General features: G+C 35.6%; 1 protein-coding gene across 4 annotated transcripts in view; it reads left to right on the top strand.

The window, feature by feature from the left end:
* The window catches only part of LOC114031856 (serine/threonine-protein phosphatase 4 regulatory subunit 1-like), a 79,234-nt gene that overhangs the window by 25,538 nt on the left and 32,770 nt on the right, over positions 1–20,926 (top strand). For 3 of the 4 annotated variants that reach the window (XM_027847027.1, XM_027847026.1, XM_027847028.1), the window contains exons 5-11: positions 2,306–2,448; positions 4,149–4,295; positions 9,719–9,826; positions 9,953–10,018; positions 12,115–12,273; positions 15,428–15,555; positions 19,046–19,590. In XM_027847027.1, coding sequence (XP_027702828.1) covers positions 2,306–2,448; positions 4,149–4,295; positions 9,719–9,826; positions 9,953–10,018; positions 12,115–12,273; positions 15,428–15,555; positions 19,046–19,590 — 1,296 coding nt within the window. The remainder of the gene's footprint in view (positions 1–2,305; positions 2,449–4,148; positions 4,296–9,718; positions 9,827–9,952; positions 10,019–12,114; positions 12,274–15,427; positions 15,556–19,045; positions 19,591–20,926) is intronic. The other variant, XM_027847029.1, reaches the window with a different exon arrangement.

Below are 20,926 nucleotides of genomic sequence, written 5' to 3'. Positions count from 1 at the left end.
GGAATTACAGGTGGTTAAGGTGTGATCTTGATGAGAATCTTACTTAGAGTGGTATTACTTAATTGTGACAAAATAACTGTCACTTGGATTCATTGAACTTTTGAATATCCTGTGTTTCATTTTAATTGTGAAAAGTGTCCAAAGACTTATGGTTCCTAGTACAAATTTAATTGTAAACTAAATCAAATAGTCAAGATTTTTCTTTAAGAAAAATAACATTTAGTAATCGTGCAATACTAATCAGAAGTGCTGTGTTTGAAGTCATGGGACATAGGTTTGTGTCCCAGCTCCACTACCTTTGTGAGACTTTAGATGAATCATTTGTTGCCTCTGGGCCTCAGTTTTCTCATCTATGAAAGAAGAGGAAAGGACTAGCTAATCTCGGAAGGTTTCTTGTTGTTCTAAATCCTTTGATCCCGTAAACCTTAATTCTTCCCCCAATACTGTCAAATTGGGTCAGTATCACACACAGCTCTCTGTAAAAGAAATCATACATGATGTGATTTGGAGGTTATTCCCTCACTCCCATCAAGATATTTTCCCCACCTACTATCGATGCCTGAAATTTTATTAGAGCATCTTTTAGTCTGAGACTTGGATCCTGTTAAAGTGTTTCACTTCTGTCTGGATAACATACCATTATTAGCCATTTATGCTGAGATCTGGTTTTAAAAAGGGAGTGGATAAAGAGTATCTGGTGTAGGGGGAGAAATGAGATTTGGGAAAGAAGCAGAAAAGGAAACAAAAACGAGGAACCTGGGGAGGAATAATTGTGAGAGTGATTGTAACAAAAAAATTTAGCTGCTTCATGGTTTTCTCTAGAGCCTGCCCTGCTTCCTTAGAAAAATTCAAATGGGGAGATAATTTTGGGTGCATTTCAGTTTTAAATATGTTTCATAAAGAGGGGGTGTCATCTAATAAGTAATGTGGTCCTAGTCTTGGACGTTACCTTGTAAATTAGTAGTCCATTTTTGGATTCAAATGTGGAAAAAGTCAATAATAGAATTCTCCCTATCTATCTTTATAACTTTATTTGGCCCACTATCTTGGAACAAATAAAGACTATATTGGCATTTAAAGCCCTTCACAACCTGACTTTGAAACCCACCTTTTGAGTCTTATTATATATCACCCTCCTTCAAGAATATTCAAAGTGACCTTTTTGCTGTTCCCTAGACATTTCACCTTCCAGATTGGAGTCATTCTGTGACTTTGCACAGGCTGTTCCATGTGCCAAGAATGTGCATTTTCCAGCCCCTTCCACCACCACTATTGCCATGCCCTTTTAGAAACCCTAGTTTTCCTTCAAAGCTCGGTTTACATATTATTTCCTATGTGAAGCTCTTGCTGATTCTTTCTACCCTGCCAAACTCCCCCATTCCCACCACCGAGTTAGTGCCTCCCCCACAAAATTACTTCCCATTTATTTTGTGTATACTTTTATGTATGCACGTTATTTCCTCTATAAAAGTCACTAACATATTACTTGATCTTCACATACTCATTCTGCCAGTGTGAAACAGTAGAAAAAGCTTGAAGATCAAAGATCCAGGTTCAGATCTTCATTCTGTAGCTTGTTAGTTGTGCAGCCATGAGCAAATCATTTATTCTTTGGACCTCACTTTCCTCATTTTTAACATGAGAATAATAATACTTATATTGCTTATATCTTGGGATTGTTGTGAGAAAAATATGTGGAAAACCATAGAACACTCCATAAATTTGAGCTACATATAACTATTTAATTATATTTCTAATTTTCAAAGTAAAATCAACCTATATGTTACTCAGTGTAAGATTTTAATCTTGACAGCATATCAGACATCAGAAAATATGTATCACAAAAAGAAACTTTGGTATAAGAGAAATAGAGAAAACATAGATGAAAGTAGCCTAAATTTTTTCTGGTCTGCCTTTATTGGTATTTTCTTTGTTACTCTTCAGTGCTGTCAGTTGTAATTGGTCTAACCCCCGTCACTTAATCCACACTACATGTCCTGATCCTCTTTGCTTTACAACATATACTGCTTCATGGAATTTGAATGGAAAGATCATAAAGAGAGGGGCTTATTTAAGGAATTGATCCATTGAAGATTCTTTATAGCATTTAGAATTGATTAGACACACTTTTATTTTCTCAGGCTGTCTTCTGTTCTAGGAAGGCACAAGATCTTTCTAAACACTAGACCAAAGAGAATCAACCTTGACTTCAAAACTTGCATATATAGTATTGCTATAAAGAATTTGCTTCAGCAGAAATTCTTGTGGATTTGTTTGTTTATTAACATTTTTATTATTTTAATAGAGCCAACTGTGCGAGCTGAACTGATGGAACAGGTGCCTCATATTGCATTATTTTGTCAAGAAAATCGACCTTCAATCCCATATGCTTTTTCCAAATACTTGCTGCCTATTGTGGTTAGATATCTTGCAGATCAGAATAACCAGGTAAAATTTCTATATAAATACTTACCTATTCTTAAAGGGAAATGTGTTTAGTATGACCTGATAGTAATGGATCTAAATCTGGGTAGTTTATGTTTTCCTCCCTTGGGCTATGTCATAGGCTGACTTCTCTTCTCCCTCTATACTATTTATCTTGGTGAGCTAATCAGCTCCCGTAGATTCAGTTATTATCTCTGTCTGATAAGTCTCAGATCTCCTTATCCAGTGCTTACCTCTCTCCTAACTTCCATTCTCACGTTTCCAGCTTTCTATTGGACATCTTGAATTGGATGTTTTATAGATATCTTAAACTCATCATGTCAGAAACTGAACTCATCATCTTTTTCCCTAAACCCCTTCCCTCTTTCTAACTGTCCTGTTAATATCAAGGGCCCCATTATTCTCCCAGTCACCAAGGCTTTCTACCTAGGAATCATCCTCTCTCACTCCCCATATCCAATCTGTTGCCAAGTCCTATCAGTTATACCTTTGTAACCTCTTTTGTATATGCCTCGTCTTTTCTGTCACAGACTACCATTCTCATGTATGTAGGCTTTGCTGGTTGGTTCAAGCCTCTCCTACTCCAGTCCCTCCTTCACTCAGCCATCAAGTAGATCTTCTCAAAACACAGATCTGACCATGTCAGTCCTATCCCTCATTCATTTAATAAATAGGATTCAATAAGTTGCAGTGATTCCTTGTGTTGTCTCCAGGATCAAATATAAAATACTCTGTTTAGTATTCAAAACCCTTCATAAACTGAACCCTTCCTACTTTTCTAGTTTCTTACATCTTATTCACCCCATGTATCCTGAAGTCCAGTGAACAGCCTCTTTGTTGTTCTTTGTACAAAACACTCTATCTCCCAACTCTTTGCATTTTCAGTGGCTATCCTCCATACATGGAGTTCTCTTCCTCCTTATCTCCACCTTCTGGTTTCCCTGGCTTCCTTAAAAATATCACTGTCTACAGGAAGCTTTTCCCCAATTCACCTCAGTGCTGTTTCCTTCCCTGTGTTATCTCCAATTTATCTTGTACCTATCTTTTTTTATACGTACTTATTTTGATGTTGTCTCCCCTATTAGACTGTGAGCTCATTGAGATCAGAAATTGGTGGTGGTTTAGGTTTTGGGGGTTGGTTTTGGGTTTTGGTCTTTCTTTATATCCCCAGTGGTTGGTACTTAATAACTGTTTGTTGACTGACTTTTTTTTTTCCTCTGGTTGCATGGTATCTTTTCAAAAAGAGCCACTTCATATTTTTAAATAATTGTTAATAAAACTTCTTGACCTCAGCTAAACCCTGAATCTTCTCATGTGTAATTCTCTGTGTGAACATAATAACTTACTGTTGTCACAACAAATCTTAGACTATGATCATTTGCAGTGCCATAGTGGAAGATTACTCTTAGCTCTGTATATGTATTTGCCAGCTCATGGACATCGCTATAATGGCTATCTTTTATCGTATGATGAGTCACTAAATGAAAGGGTATATATGATCTCCTAAAATCATTAAAACAGAATAGTAGATTTATTACTATTTAAATTGGTGAAAAAATAGGCAAAGTTCCTTTCATCTTCGAAGTTCTATTGGTGGTTGAGTTTTGAGCCCTTTGATTGCAGAAATAAGAAGTCGTTTGGTTTATGGTATGCATTAGAAATGTGTCACCTATTTACTTTCTATTTTTATGGATTTTCTTTAGGTGAGAAAAACAAGTCAAGCAGCTTTGCTGACTTTACTAGAGCAGGAACTTATTGATCGATTTGATGTGGAGACCAAAGTATGCCCAGTTCTTATAGACCTAACTGCACCAGATAGCAATGATGATGTGAAGACTGAAGCTGTGGCAGTGAGTAAATGATGCTTCTGCATGTTAAACCTATATTTGAAAAGTAATTGAATATGGTTTTGTTTTAGCAAGACATGTTTGTAAGTTTCCTGTTTAATATGTAACATGAAGATTTATAGTATGTGAAAGTTTTACGTCATATTTATTGATGCATCAGTAGTATGACATGTCTATTAAAAGTAATCACAAAATATTGAAATTTAGTGAGAGAGATGGATTTGAAAGAAGAGATATTAAGTTGGTATCTTAGGCAAAAAAGAGAAAAATAAGGGATGAATTCTTTTTAAAGTGACTCTTACTCCCTCTTTCCAGATAAAACTGTTTGAAGATGCTGCCCTGCACTTTATGGGTGATTTAAGAGGGATTTTAAAAAATAATTTTAACTGTGCAATTTTTTGTCTTGTATGTTGGTGAACCTAACAATGTGACACCACTATACTTATTGTATATTTACTTTATTTATATTTGTCGAGGGTTCAGTTTTTTCCCCCAAAGGCATATTCATAATCCTTTTTGTGCTTTTAACTGTTATTTTTCAATTTTATGAAACAATTCAGTATTTGTTGTTTGTTTGTTTGTTTTTACTTAAAGTTGCTAGTGTGGTAAAACTTTCAAGACAGTAAATAAATTTGTCAGCAGAATTTGATTGTCTTTTTTAAAAAAGGAATAAACTCAAAAAAACTGGAAAAAAAGGTCTGTATGAAAATCCATTTTAGTACAATGATACCAGATTAAATTTTTTTTAATTGTAATAATTGTGTCCCCAGCACTAAGACCTTGAGAAGGTAAAGAATTGGGATATTCAGTCTTTACCTTGAGTTGCTTATGTTGTCAGTTAAAAAACCATAAAAGTTTACAATTAGAGAATAATTGATGGAATTAAATAATATAATCAAATGAAAGATTTAATACTAAGGATTAAGGGGAAATAATGCTGATATCCTTTTAAAATTATCCTTTGTTAATAGAGCTGTTTGTATTATCTCTTTTGGGCACAATTTATGCCAATACTGAATTAAATTTAATCTTTCATTCAGTAGGCAATGCCTCAGACTTATTGTTCTTATCATCATTTTATTATTGTATTGTATACTTCAATGCGTCAGTTACCACTAATTTTTAGCTGATAAATAGCCTTCACCTGACTGTTCTACACTGAATAGAGTGGAAATTTAAAAGTGGATTTTTGTTTTAAAATGTATTTTTTGATAAAGAAATCTTAAGGATTTACAATCAGCTTCTTCGAATAGATGGTAAACCACAGATAAAAGTTTACATTGTGCTACCACTCTATTATGAATTGTTAGGTAATATACTCTGCTGTGATTTTGTTTTAATATGTGCAATGAAAATTAATCTGCATATCAGATTAGTTGAAAGTGAGGTTATTTTTTGTAGTCTCTGAATAAGCAAAAAATATAAATATGGAAGAAGCTTATGCTTTTTATGTGTCTTTTAGTCTTTGGGTCTAAGGATTATTTTTTTTTTCCATATGCTCTAGTCTATATTTTTTTTTTTAAGTAGATAATTTAAGTATCCCTTTTTAATGTTTATTATATAGTGGGTATAATAATTATTTGATGGATAAGGAATCATATCTTACTATACTTCACTAAATAACTTCAAGATTGGGAGAGAGAGAGATTTAGAAATGTAGTGCTAGAGAAAGAGCTAAGATGGTAGTATAGCTGAGCTCCCATTAACACCTCCATACAGATACAGAAAATACTCCAGACTGAGTTCTTATCTGGAATGCCAAGGAGAAATCAGTCATTTTCCCATGCCAAGTTGGCATAGAGAGTCAAACAGAGAGATCTGGGAGTGGGAGTCTAGCCAGGAACAGTTACCCAAAGCAGGATAAGGCTGTGCACTGGGTCAAAAAGAGGTTCCAAATCCAACAAAGGAGGATGCAGCCTTGTACTGGGTATAAGAATAGATGCCCCCTGACAGCTGTGTTGCTCACAACTCAGCTGTAGAGATGACTGTGGAGTATACCAGCCTCTTGGGGTGTGGTGCTCCAGGTTAAGCAGCAGTTGTGTATTTAGGCCGTGTACTGAGCAAGAAGCAGATGTGTCTCTGATACCAGGATTAAATTAGAGTTACAGTTCCAGCCTCCAGCCCACTTTGAAGCTTGCAGTGAAATAACCAGGGCAGGAATCACAGACCAAAATGGAGCCTGCAATCCTGTCACTCTACCAACAGAGCTTTCCAGCTACCTAATGGTGGTTAAGTTCACCAGCAGTCTCCTGAAGTTCCAGATGAGGCATACCCACAGATGTCGTTCAAACTCACACCCAGGTCAAGAACTAGAAGAGGTCAGACCAGGGGAACAGAAATTGAACTTAGCCAGAACTGAACTCAGACCATTTTGGCAGCACTGAAAGTTTGCATGTCCCCAACCTGAGCTGTCTGTGAAATCCTGGAGTAACTTAACACTTACTACATTAAGAAAGCAGCAGCCAAACGAGTCTAGACATTCTCCCTAGAAATGTGTAGAGCCCAGCCCTAACATAAAGTCCAGAGTTAAGAAGTAAACTTGGAGGTGAGGAAAAAAAAAAGAATTCACATAAAAAGGTATTATGGTGACGGGACATTTAAGACAGATCCAGAAGAGAATCATTCCAAAACATCTTTAAGTAAAGCCTCAGATAAAAATACATCTTGAGTACAAGTTCAGCTAAAATTCCTAGAAGAGATAAAGCAAGAATTAAAACATGTTTTTATAAATTAAATGAGTGGGCTAGAGGGAAAAAATATATGAAAATAAATGAAAGCTAATGAAAAAAATAATTGTAAAGAGAATTAGCAGCTTGGTACGAAAGATATAAAAACCTAACAACCAACTCTTTGACAATAGAATGGCCCAAATAGAAATCGAATTCCATGAGACAACAAGAAATACTAGAAGTCAGATACTTTAAAAAAAAAAATCAAATGTAGTTTGGCTCATGGCAAAAAAAAAAAAAAAAACTGACATGGAAGACAGATTGAGGAAATATAATTTAAGAATCATTGGACTTGCAGAAAGCCATAACCAAAAAAGAGCCAATAAATCATAAAATAAAACTGCCTGAACCTTAGACCCAGAGGACAAAGTGGAAATTAAAGAAAGAATCCACTGGTCACTTCCTGAAAGAAACCCCAAAATGAAAACTCTAGGGAATGTTATTGCCAAAATCCAAAACTTCCAAGTCAGAATTACTGCAAGTGGCCAGAAAGAATTCAGATACCAAGCAGCCACTGCTAATTTAGCAGCTACCCTATAAAGGAGTACAGAAAGCTTGGAATATGATGTTTCTGAAGGCAAAGGATCTAGGTTTATGACCAAGAATAAATTCATCCAGCAAAACTGAGAATAATCCTACAGGGGAAAAAGTAGATTCTTAATGAAATAGAGGACTTCCAGGTATTCATGGTACAAAAACTGGAGCTGCACAGAAACTTTGAAATGCCAATGCAGGAATTGAGATTCACAAAAGGTTAAACGTTAGGGAGCCACTAAACAAGCATTAATTGTTTACATTATAATATGAAGAGACAAATGTGTCTCCTTAGAACCTTATCCTCAGGAGTCCTAGAATCTAATTAGACTGAGGCCTGGGTATACCATTTCTATTTTGTTTTGACTATCTTAAAAGAATAGATAAGGGGAGAGGCAGGAATTATCTTGGTAATTGGGGCACACAAGCTGAAGTTTATACAAACAAGTAGTATAGAGTAAGGGCATTTGGTACTTGAACCTCATTGTCATCTAACTTGGTCAAAGGAGGGAGAAAAATGAACCTAGAGTTGGATACATAAATCCTTTCCACTCAGTAGGGAAACTGAAGGGGGAAGGGAGATGGGAGAAATAACAGGGAGGGTAAATTAAGGGAGGGAGTACTCCTGAGCAAAATGCAGCAAGGATGTATGTAGAAAAATATATATTGTAATGATGGCAAAGAATTGGAAACTAGGGGAGTGCTCACCATTGGGGAATGGCTGCACAAATTATATATAAGGGTGATAAAATACTATTGTTTTGTAAGAAATGATGAAGAGTGAGATAAGGACCCAGAGAAATGGTTTATACAGTGACAGCAATACTGTTAAAAGGCAAATAACTGATTTGGGAAGTTTGGACATAGCCACTTTGGGAATTTGTTTTGTTTGACTGTACATGGTCGTAGTAGAGATTTTGTTCTCTTTTGAGAGAGGGAAGAAGAGAAAGCAGATTTTAGTTGATTGAAAAAAATAATTTAATAATAAACATAATAAATAATAAATGAATAAGTAAAAATAATTTTTAGAATGCAGTGGTGCTCATTTTCTTGAAGTCTGAGCAGTTCTCAATCATGGGGGGGCAGATTATTTAGGTCATTTTCATCTTTAGATTCTTCATGCCTTCTGTATTATTGCTATTAATTTCTCCATAATAAAAGAATTAGCCAGAAGAAATAAAAGGAGACAGAATTCGGTTAAATTTTTTATCCTTTAGCCAGTACAAGGTAAAAGATTTTAATCATAAAATTATAGAAAGTGAGAGCTAGAACAGACTTTAGAGATTATCTTGTCCAGTCTCTTGTTTTACTAATGAGAACCAGAGGATTTATTATTTGCTTAAGGTCAGTCACATAAGTGGGCAAAGCTGAGACTTGAATCTAAATCTCCTATTTTTCTGACATAAGTATGTTTTCAAAAGGTTGACACCTTTGATTAAAGTAAGGTTTTGTGATTATCTCTGGATTTATTGGGGCTTTTGAACATTTTAGGCATTTCATAAGTTGTTGTTGGTTGATTTTCATTCATACATATATTCTTACTCCTAGCAGAATAAACAAAGTAGAGTCATCTATAATTAATCTAGATAGTATGTTACAGAATAATAATTCAAATTCATATAATGCTTTGAGATTTTCAAAGTGCTTTACTCAGAACATGCCTATAAAATAGGTAGAATATTATTAGTCCCGTTTTGAGGATGAAGAAACTTTGATTCTGAGAAATTAAGTAATCCCATGATCACATTGACAGAATTCAAACTCTGGTCTCCTGACTCTGGTATTCCACATAGTGTACCACATTTCCTCATGTCTTAGACTTCGTGGTTCGTTCTCATTCTCTCTCTCTCTCTCTCTCTCTCTCTCTCTCTCTCTCTCTCTCTCTCTCTCCCCCTCTCTCCCTCTCCCCTTCTCCCCTTCTCCCTCCCTCTCTCTCCCTCTCTCTCTCCCTCTCTCCCTCTCCCCCTCTCCCTCCCTCTCTCTCACTCTCTCTCTCTTTCTCTCCCTTTCTCTCCCTCCCTCTCTCTACCCCTCCCTCCCTCTCCCTCTGTCCTATACACACACACACATATTATGTGATGTTTGATTATGTGATTTAAATGAATTAAAGTGTTTGTCCTTTAAGATGTTCCTAAGCTTATTATGGTTTTACTTTGCTATTAGATAATGTGCAAGATGGCACCTATGGTTGGAAAGGATATCACAGAACGACTTATCCTCCCTAGATTTTGTGAGATGTGCTGTGACTGCAGAATGTTTCATGTTCGGAAGGTATTACAACTTGGGTTCTTTGAGAATACAGGGTGATAGTGGTGAATCACAAAAATCGGCTGTTATAAAATGACATTGTATTAAACTTGCTATTTTGATATATCAGTGTTACTTATTTCTTGGCAGGTCTGTGCTGCTAATTTTGGAGACATTTGCAGCGTAGTTGGGCAACAAGCCACTGAGGAAATGTTGGTAAGTGTTATAGTTAAAAAAGATTAAGCATTGAAAATATTAGAAAATAATTATAAATAAATTCCTGAAGTGCATGAGATACTCAAAACTTTTTATACAAAGTCCTACAATTTTAATATGATTTTACACAATGAAAATGTCTTAAGGTTTTCCTTGTAGCTCTTGGCACATGGGAATAAAGGACATTTTATAGGAAAACAATTGAAATAGCAGTTTTTTATGTGAACATAATATAATATATAGAGTATTCGGATACCTTTTTATTGCAGCAATAATTTTCATTAAGTTGATTTTATAATCTTGTTACTGTCTTTTTTATATTTAATATTGCCCTAGTTTGTGGGAGTTTTGGTTTTTTACACTAGAAGGACTGAGTATATCAATTAATGCAAAAACATTTTATTAAAATTTTACTTTGAAATAAAAATGTTCCTTCTAGCTCTTTGCCTCAGCAATAAAAATGCACTGTCAATGCAACTTAGTTCTTGGAAGTGTTCTTAAATTCTAGACCTTCTGTTGTTAAAAAATAATTATAAACTTTTGATTATCAGCATTGCTAATTAAACTTGCTCTGTGATTATTATATTAATTCAGACTCCTAAAATACAATTCTTAAGTCACTTCCTCTTATCCTTATCAGAATTATTTTTCCATTTTTCCTTTATATTTAACAAAAATAGCTTATTTTATTAAGGCACTTTAAAATTTGTAACCTATTTTACATTATTTGATTTGAACCTCAAAACAACCCTATGAAGGTAGATAGACACTATAGGTATTTAGTATTCTAACCATTATGCCATGTTGGCATATTGGTTAATGTATGCTCTGTTCTGCTGGTTCAGCTTTTTCAACTCTGCATAGATTGCCATTTGTATAACTGGAGGTAATACTCACATAAAGGAAATGAGGCAACAAGCATTTAACCTCTCCTTTGTACCAGACATTGTAATTGGTGGTAGGATCCATTGGCATATTAGAGTATTATTTCACACCGGTCTATTCTGTTACGTTAATACACCACAATTTATTTGCTCATCCCCTTGTTGCTGGACATTCAGATTTTTTCCCCAGTTTTTTTTTTTGCCATTAAAAATAGTGCTACAATGAAAATTTTTGAATAGATAGGGTTTTTTTTTTGTTTTTTCCAATTAACATTTTTAAGGTATATTACCAACAATAGATGTATTGAGTCAGAAAGTATGATGATTTATTTAATTTTTGCTTCATACTACCATATTCCTGTCCAGGAAAGAAAAGTGTGCAATTTCACTAGCAATAAATGTGTATCTACTTTTCTACAACTCTGCCAGCATGTCTTATTACTTTTAATTCCTTTGCCACTTTAGTGAACGTAAGGTAATACTTTATAATTTTTTATTAGATCATAAATTTAGAGATGGAAAGGATCTTAAAAGTAATTCAGGCCAACCTCATTTTACGCATGAGAAAACTGAGATCAAGAAGTTAAGTGACAAAGGAATGAGTGGCAGAACAGGATTCAGGCCCTTGTCCTCTTGACTCTAAATTTAGAATGCTTTCCATACCACCACACTTATTCCCTGTTACAATGTGCAACTCTTCGATTTCAATGAGGAAGCATTTTTTGAATCTATTAACATTTTTTTCCTTCTTCTGAAAGTTCATTCTTCGTTTTCTCTGAGAAGTATCCTTGTAAATTTGTAACTTTATATATTTTTGATGTTAGATTTTTCTATTTTATTTGCCACATTTTTTCTCAAAAGCTTGTATATGTGTGTGTGTGTGTGTGTGTTATGATGTGCTTCTGTCTTATCCCTAAAAATTCTTTCTATTTGTTGAGTAGTGAAAAAGTCATCTGAAGAAATGGTTTTCAAGGACTGGTTTGTAGAGAAAATAATCTTGTGCTGTACAAAAAAGCTATTAACAAAAATCACAATTACCTTCCATTTAGATAATTTTAAAAAATAAATTTCCCAATCTTTTTTTTTGTTTTTTGAACTGGAGATTCCTTCCCTCCCTGATGAGGGATTAGTGGAGAAGTCAAAGTAAGTACCACCTGCCTCCTCTCTAAAAATGTGCACGTATAATATACCTATTTTGTCTTCCCCATGTAGCTTCCCAGGTTTTTCCAGCTTTGTTCAGATAATGTGTGGGGAGTAAGAAAAGCTTGTGCTGAGTGTTTCATGGCTGTTTCATGTGCAACATCTCAAGAAATCCGTCGGACAAAATTGTCAACACTTTTTATTAATCTGATCAGTGATCCTTCACGATGGGTAAGATTTTGTTTTAATTAAATCTTTTTTTTCTGCTAACCTGTAAAACGTGTATTAAATGTCTGCCTCCAACATAAAGCACTAACATAAGTTTGTTTAAGATAATATTATTGCTTTTAGGAGACTAAAGCAAAAGAATGCCTTAGTTCAATATAGTCCAACTCCCTCATTTAACAGATTGGAAAACCGAAGCCCAGAGAGGGTAACTGACTTAACTTTATGGTCAAATGAGTAGCTGATCTAGGATTTGAACTCACATCCTTTGACTTCAGATCCAGTGGCTCTTCGTGGTGTCTTTCATAACTAATTGGATTCTAATAGGTGTAGGTATACCTTCTAGAGACAGTATAAGTGGATTCACACTTCTCGGAGATGGTAGAATTTGTATAGGCTGTAACATTTGTATATCCACCCAGCAGATATGACTCTTTTTGAAACTGTGTCCTATCTTTGATCCTTCCCAGTCCCTAATCCATTGACAGTAGTCCTGGCTGTGAGTGGAGAACTACCTGAATGAGTTTCAGGTTATTCAGAACCTCCCCTCACGTACCACCAGTTCTACTCTTCCCCCTTAGAGTATATGCCTAGTACTGGAATCTCTAGGTATGTACATTTTAGACAAAGCATATTATTCCAAATTCTTTTCCAGAATGGTTGGACCGACTTAGTCCTTCCAACTGGGAGTTTTCCTAATTTTTAGCATCTCAGCTAAGTTAATATGTTGGGAATTTTAAAATATGCATTATAAGATTTTAGTCCATGGAATTCTATTTATCATATCTCTAAATCCTTTGACATCTGTTCTCTCTTAATCTAGATTGTATATCTACTTCCTTTTCTCATTCCCAGATTTTAAAATGATGAGTTCACTTCCTTCATGTGGTTCCTGACCTTTTTAGCCAGGCAACCAGTTCCTCCTTATTGGTGAAAATCAGATCAAGAATAGAATTTCTCCTTGTTGGTTCCTTTATCTTCTGCAGATTGAAATTATTATTAAAGCAAGTCAGGACAGTATTACTATCTGACTTTTGTCAAGATCTAGCACATCTGGATAATCAAAGTTTCCCTTTAATATTCTCTCATGCCTTTGTGGCAGGCTTGTGATGTGTTTGTCAGACTTTTTCTCTATTCTTATCCCCAGGTGGTCTGTAATATATGCTGATGACATTACTTATATTTGCACCTCCATTGATCTTTTCCCTAATACATTCTGCCATGTTTCCTCTCTGGTTTCTGGATTTTCTCAGGAGTGTAGATGGCTTCTTAAGATGAATTATTCCACCACTGTGCCAACATCCTTTTATTTATCCTGTCTTTTGAGAAAAATTACACCTTTTTCTAGTCATATTTCATTCATTAATTTCATCCCATCAAGTCTCAATTGATACTTACAAGGTCAAATTTGCTTTCTTTCATCACAATTTCTAGTGCATCTTGTTTGTTAACCACATTTTGTATATTGGAGTTTAGATATCTGAGGTGTCTTAAGAGATTTTCTATCATATCTTGGATACAAGCCTCAGGAAGTCAACACCTCTTCATTATTATCAGATTGATAAATAAGCATCTCATTCCTGAGTCACCAACCACCCTGACGTGTCTCTTCTTCTTCTGATCCTTATAAGATGCTCTGTCACCTAATAGTGGTTGGAGAACTGCAACATTATTCTTATTAGAAGTTCTTGCTATATCTTCAGATTCTTCGCTCCTTCCTCCCACATTTGTTAAGCTTTCTTCCATTTTTTTTTTACAAGTAATTTCATTTTTCCCCATAACCTGGAGAATGGAGACAGATTCTTTTTAAACAGTAAAGTAAATGCTTTCTGGAGAGAATAGTATCTGAACTGAGCAGAGATTTTAGCACTCAGATATTAAATCTATTCTAAGCATTGGAAGGTATAGCTAAAACATTGACTTAGAGAACAGGACAAAAATTGAAACATAAATCGTCTAGTTTAGCTGCACCATATACTAAACTCCTTCATGTTTGAGAATTCTGTTAGACTAAGATTATAGAGGGGAGTTTAAATGACAAGGTCAGGAAATTAAATATTCTGTAGTCTGTGAGGAACTACTGAAGAATTTTGACTAGAAAGTGACATCATAATACAGTGCATTAGGAAGATTACTTGAGCAGCTTTGGAGGATGGATTGGAAAAATGATAGATTGGAGATAGGAAAGCCAGTTAAGATGATATTATATTAATCTGTTGGAAGAGAAATGAGTACTTGAACAAGGGTGATTGATCAGAGTGTAGAGAAGGGCCTCGTTGCTTGAAAGATTGTGGTGATAGAGATAGGACTTGGCAACTTTTTGGATTGGGGGTAAGGGATATGGAAGAATGAATAAAGTTTGCTCCAAGTTTATGAACATAGGAGGATAGTGGATGCCATTAATAGAAATACAGAGTTTTAGAAAGGGGCAGTGTGGTGATATGAAAGAGATTTAGGTACCGTTTTAGACATGTTGATATCCAGTTGGAAATAAGAGAGTTAAGCAGTCAAGAGTAGTTGTGTATGAAGCTATAGAAAGGTAAATGATAAATGAAGTAGAAGGAATGAATGACATCACCAAATTAGATTGCATGATGAGGGTAGGGAAGAGAAGGCCTAGGACAGAACAGTAGAGAATACCCACTTGAAGGTGTAATGGGAAGATGAGGATCCTGCAAAAGAGACAGGGGAGTAGTCAAGCCATGAGAGTGACATTTCATTTAGCTACTTTCTTCCTGGGGGTGACAGAATTTTATATATCTTCTTCTCTGAATGACTATTTTCTTATAATGTTTTATAGTCTCTCTATAGCTCAAACTCCAAATCCCATCAGAAATTTGGAAAATAAAAAAAGAGAAAAGATATGAAAAGTTAGTCAACAACAAATTCACTTAATCAGTAGATTAAGATTAAGGATCTGTTATGTGCCAGGCACTGTGCTAAGTTCTGGGGATAAATTGAAATAGAGGAGGCAGAGGTTGCCATCAGTGCTAATTGAATTAGTTTTTGAGCTATTCTACTCTACCTTATTTTCCAACTTCACTATATTAAATATATAATTAGGTTGTGGAAAGCAGTTTATCTCCCATTGTAAGCTGTCTTTGCCAAAGAATCAATTATATTTGTATGCTGTTAATATATTTTTAAAATTTTTCCCTAGGTTCGCCAAGCAGCCTTTCAGTCTCTGGGACCTTTCATATCAACTTTTGCTAATCCATCTAGCTCAGGCCAGTATTTTAAAGAAGAAAATAAGAACTTAGAAGATATTGTGCTAGAAGAAAAGAACAGGTATGATTTCTGATTCTTTTTTTTCCTTTATTTTGATTTTACTACTTTCAAAATGTTCTTTTACTATCTTAAAAAAATTTTTTTAAGAAAGTAAAGAAATACTTCTTTTGACTGTCACAGCCAGAAGAAGTAAGCAGTGTAACATAATGGGTGGTAGGTGTTGTTCAAGTTTTGGAAGAGCTGAATTCAAGTCCTACCTCTGCCATGTGCTAATTTTATAACTTTTCTTGGGCAAGTCACTGAGACATGTGATTTGTATTGGTAGAGAAAGTTCCTAACCAGGAGCAACTCAGCCAGTAAAGATGATGGAGTAGGAAGTAGTAATATAGACCACCTTCTCCCACAGCTACCCTAACCAAAATCTAAAGGGAATGCCAGACTGAGTCATGATTGGAAAATCTCAGGAGAAACAATAGTAGGCCTAAAATCATAATTCCTCCCGTTGGCAAGTGAACAGGGCACAATTGTGTTTTTGGTTTGTTTTTGTTTTTGCTAGGCAGTGGAGTTAAGTGACTTGCCCAGGGTCACACAGCTAATAAATGTCAGGTGTCTAAGGCCAGACTTGAACTCGGGTCCTCCTGACTTCAGGGCTGGTGCTCTATCTGCTGCACCACTTAGCTGCAATAATTGTGAAACCCATAGTGGGCTTATAGTTCTGTCACTCTGACCTTGGAGCAGAAATATCATATTTAACCTGCAGGTTCAGACCAATGGTGGGCCTGGAGCTCTCTCCCTTTAATCCCACAGAGGGATTTTGGATACCTGAGTGAACATTCAGGATGGACTGGTATCTTTGTTGCTGTGACACATACTCTGGCTTGCCGGGTCTGTTTTCATCCTTTTCCTGATTGCTGTCCTTGCATTCATTCTCTCCCCTTGCCTGGCCACACAGCTACCATACTTATAACCCATAGGTATGGGTTTGATTCTTTCACGCCCCAAGAAACTTGAGTGACTTCCCAATGCCTCTAAGATATAATACAAACTTCTCTGTTTAGCATTTAAAGCTTTTCGTAGTCTGATTTCAGTCTGTCTTCCCAGGCTAGTTGCACACTGCCCTATGTATCAGGCACTTTGTGTTCCAACCATTGTGACCTTTTTTCATTCCACATATACCGCACTCCATATCTTACCTTTGTGCTTTCGTAGGCTGTCTCCCATTTCCTCACCTTTCCCACTTGGAACCCCAGATCAGCTCTTGTCTCTTCCTTAATGTTCTCTTCAGTTATTACTGCCTTTTTCAAATGACTTCGCATTTATCTTATATGGATTGTGTATTTTTTCACCTCTGAACATGTGGCGCCACTCCCCCCCCAAAGAAAGTAAGCTCCTTGAGGGTGGGACATATGCCTGTCCTTTATATTTGTATCCCTAGTACCTAGCACAATGCTTGACCCAGGGCAGGTGTGTAAAATAAATACTTGTTGATTGATAGGTATTCCATTACTCTGCTGATAAGGTGTCCTTTCGCGTGCATGAGGGAGGAAACAGTTAAGTCTGCTGTCACGTATTCTCATAACTTCTACTCTAACTTCTTTTACATTACTCTGCGCATTTAAGAGAAAAAAATCTGGGCATTCTTCTGTTATCTTTTGGCCTTACCTGGATTAAAAATTATCCACAAAAATCTTAGCATTATTTCATGCGTAGAGCACTGTTTAGTTTCTAAACATTTTCTTTACAGCTACCAGGTGAGGTAGGTGGTAAATCCAAGAGAAACTTAGTATGGATAAGTGACTTGCCTATAGTTATATGGCCCAGTTAATATGCATCTAGCAAATTTTGGTGCCTGGTTAGTTGAGAGTCAAGCATCAGACCCTAGTCTTTAAAAAAAAAAAAAAGCTCAAAAGAACTGAGTTTCTGAGACCTGACTCAGATCTTTCTAGGTCTTTGTGACCCTGGGTAAGTAACTTAACCTGTCTCTCAATATTTTCCTCTATGAAATGTGGATAATATTTGTGTTTCAGATCTTGTAACATTTTTACAATACATAAACTCATCAATTTGAATTCTGTATCCACTGATACAGATCATAACCCTTCCATGCTTTCTCATCCTACAGTTTTTGTCCATTTTATAGTATGTATCCAATATACTGCAGGATTTTTTTTTCTCTTTTGAATATATTATGGATATAAAAATAATATGTGGGCTGTACATCTGTTATTTTTAATTTTTGTTGAGTTATCAGCTAGCTCTTTTTCCATTCATGTGTCCTGTCCTTAATGATGTCTTTTATACCACCTCTTGTTAAGGAATATTCACTGGTGTAAAATGCTGCAACTGACTTACACCTCTGTGCATCTTTCCATTGCTTTTTTTTATCACCTGCAGTTTTGATTCATTGTGGATCCTATATAGTGTATGTACCATTATTTAGGATTGTTAAATTAAGTTTTAACAGCTTAAAACTGCACTAAGACTTCTGGGGCACCTTATACAGTAATATCAGGAGAATGTTGGTATTCAGAACATTGTTTTGTGGCAATTAGGTTGAAATTGTTGGGGCAGCTGGATGGCACAGTGGATAGAGCACCAGTCCTAGAGTCAGGAGGATCTGAGTTCAAATCCAGCCTTGACAGTAGCTGTGTGATCCTAGGGAAGTCACTTAACCCCATTTGTCTCACCAAAAAAAAAGAAAAAGGAAAAAAAAAAGAAAGAAGTTGTTGAGGTGGTTTGGTTCCAGCCTGAACTTGTATTTTATTCAATTTTGTTGTGACTAAGGAGCTTTATAAAAGTTTTATATAAACATGTTATAAATGGGAGCTTTTATTCTTAGAGTATACACAGTAGGCTTTTAGTATATAATAAAAAAGCACTTTAGTAAAGAGAATACTGGATTGAGTTAGTCTTGTCACCAATACCTTAACCTATTGACCTTGAACAAATCACTTTAATTTCTCTGAGCCTCAGTTTTAAAAAAATCTTTATCTATAAAATGGTATTACTACTTGATACACACTGCCTATTTCACAGTTTTACTGGGATTTTTAAGTGTCATGTGAGGAGGAGTGTCATGTATTGCAAAGAGTACTGGGTTTGAAAGGAGAGGGCCTGGTTTCATATTCTAGCTTTTATGACTATAGGCAAGTAATTTAACCTCTAAATTTAGACTAAATATTCCTTAGGTTCCCTTCCATCTAAAAATGTATGATCCGATGTGAGAATACTTTGAAACCAATGGAGATATGTTACCAGGAAACTTTTTTATTATAATAATTCCTAATAATTATCAGCTCTTATTCATGCCCTTGGAGCAGAGTATTTGCATGAAGAATAAGAAATAGATTTACCTTCTATTGTATTTGACTTAAGCTAATATTAAAATTAATTTACATTATGTGAGTGCACGTCTTACAGAAAATTATGCAGAATCATTCTGAGTGGCAAGGCAAAACCATGCCATTTACCAAATTTTCAGTAATGGGTTGATTCTAGTATCATTCATGAGAAATTAATGTTTGTTCTTATGTTTTCATGTTTTCTGCAGTGAAACAATCAGGGATGGAGACAGATTCTCAGAGAATGTACAGTTCAGGACAGAGGATATTCCTTTGGATGTCTGTCTTTGTAAATCCAGCTTAAGACTTGAAAATAACCTGGAAGATCATACTAAAACATGTAGGAAATCCTTGAGTGAATCTCATATTTACCTGGATAGGTCTTTACATTCTACTTTGTCTTCAGTATCTCTCCATATTCTTCAGGAAGCAGTAGATGAACTTGAGCAAAGTTCTGGCAATTTAAATACAACGTTGCTACCAGAAATGGACATAAGTTCTCCAGAATCATCTCTCACAGACCAGGAATTATATAACTCCTTCCATTTCTGGAGGACTCCTCTACCTGAAATAGACCTAGATCTTGAGCTTGAGCTTGAACAAGATACTGAGAAAACATTAGATCCAGAGAGTCCAGAAGGAGCACCAGAAGTTACTATACCAGATTCTCCAAATATTACCATGGCTACGCGAAAGGAACTTGAAGAAATGATAGAAAACCTTGAGCCCCATATTGATGATCCTGATGTTAAAGGTATTACAAGTATACTATGTTAAGCACTTTTATCTCCTTTCTTAAAATGCTTGTTTTGACTACTATTTTCTGAATTTTTTATTTTCCTTTGAAAACAGTTCATCTTCATTTGGGGAAGAAAATTGCTTTGATCAAATTAATGAATCAAAAGTAGTTTTTTTCTAAATATTACAAAAATCAAATTTTCAGGAATTATTTTTAGTGAGGGCTAACTTACTATTTATATGCATTATCTTCATAGTATATTTTTTGGTACTCATGTGAAGTACCTCTGAAATTTTCCTAGCAGCAATAAATAGAATGTTATGTGTCTAAGAAACTCCAAATCCTCATGCTTGCATGAATTTTTCCATTTTGTTTTAGGTTTCATTGTTCTAAAAATTAAAATGATTCAGTCTTTCTTTTGATGAAAGAAGGGCCAGTGAAGCTGCAATCAGCTCCTTTCCTGAAAATTCTCATAAACAGTGTTCCAAGAGGATCACTGAATTTCCTTTTTATAGGAGAATCATTTAGTTTTCTGGATCTTTACGTTTTACCAAGCTTCCTGCTCTGTATGAGGTACCGTGCTAAGTGGGTTCAAAGACCAAAATGAAAAATAATACCTGACTGCAAGGAGTCTGAGTTCTTCTGTAGGGTTATAACATGTCCATAGATGTAAATATGAGGCAATTAGAAGATACAGATAGCATTACCAATTAGAGGATCAGGAAAGGTATTTTCCTATAGAAGGTAGTACCTCATATAAGCCTTGAAGGCAGATTAGGATTCTAAGAGGTAGAGGCAAAGAGGAAATATTTTCTAGGCATTGGTGACAACTTGTGCAAAGGAACACAAATGGGAAATTGACTCTCCACTTCAGGGAACAACTAGTAAACCACTCAGAACATGGGGGAGAGGGAGCGGATATAAGAAGTCTAGAAACATAGGTCAGGAAGAACTAGCTGTGGGACCCTGGGCAAGTCATTTAGCCCTGTTTACCTCAGTTTCCTCATCTGTAAAATAAGCTGGAGAAGGAAATGGCAAACCACTCCAGTGTCTTTGCCAAGGAAACCCCAAATGGGGTCATGAAGCCACTGAAACAACCGAAAAACAGTAACAATAACAACAGAAACATAGGAATGGTTCAGAGAAGGAAGGCCTTTAAATGCCAGTCTGAGCACTTTGTGTTTTAACATAAAGCCACTGAAGATTTTTGAGCAGAGGAGTGACGTGGTCAGACCTATACCTTAGGAAAGATTATTTTGGCAGTTGTGTGGAGGATGGATAGAAGAGGGGAGAGGCTGTGAAAGCAGGGTGACCAATTGTTCTAGGTGAAAGGTGAATGGGACAGGAGATA

This window comes from Vombatus ursinus, unplaced genomic scaffold (assembly GCF_900497805.2).
Source record: "Vombatus ursinus unplaced genomic scaffold, bare-nosed wombat genome assembly UNPS02015255.1, whole genome shotgun sequence".
Lineage (NCBI taxonomy): Eukaryota > Metazoa > Chordata > Mammalia > Diprotodontia > Vombatidae > Vombatus > Vombatus ursinus.
Note: the sequence above shows the minus strand (reverse complement) of the source record. Positions and strands in the feature narration are given on the sequence as shown.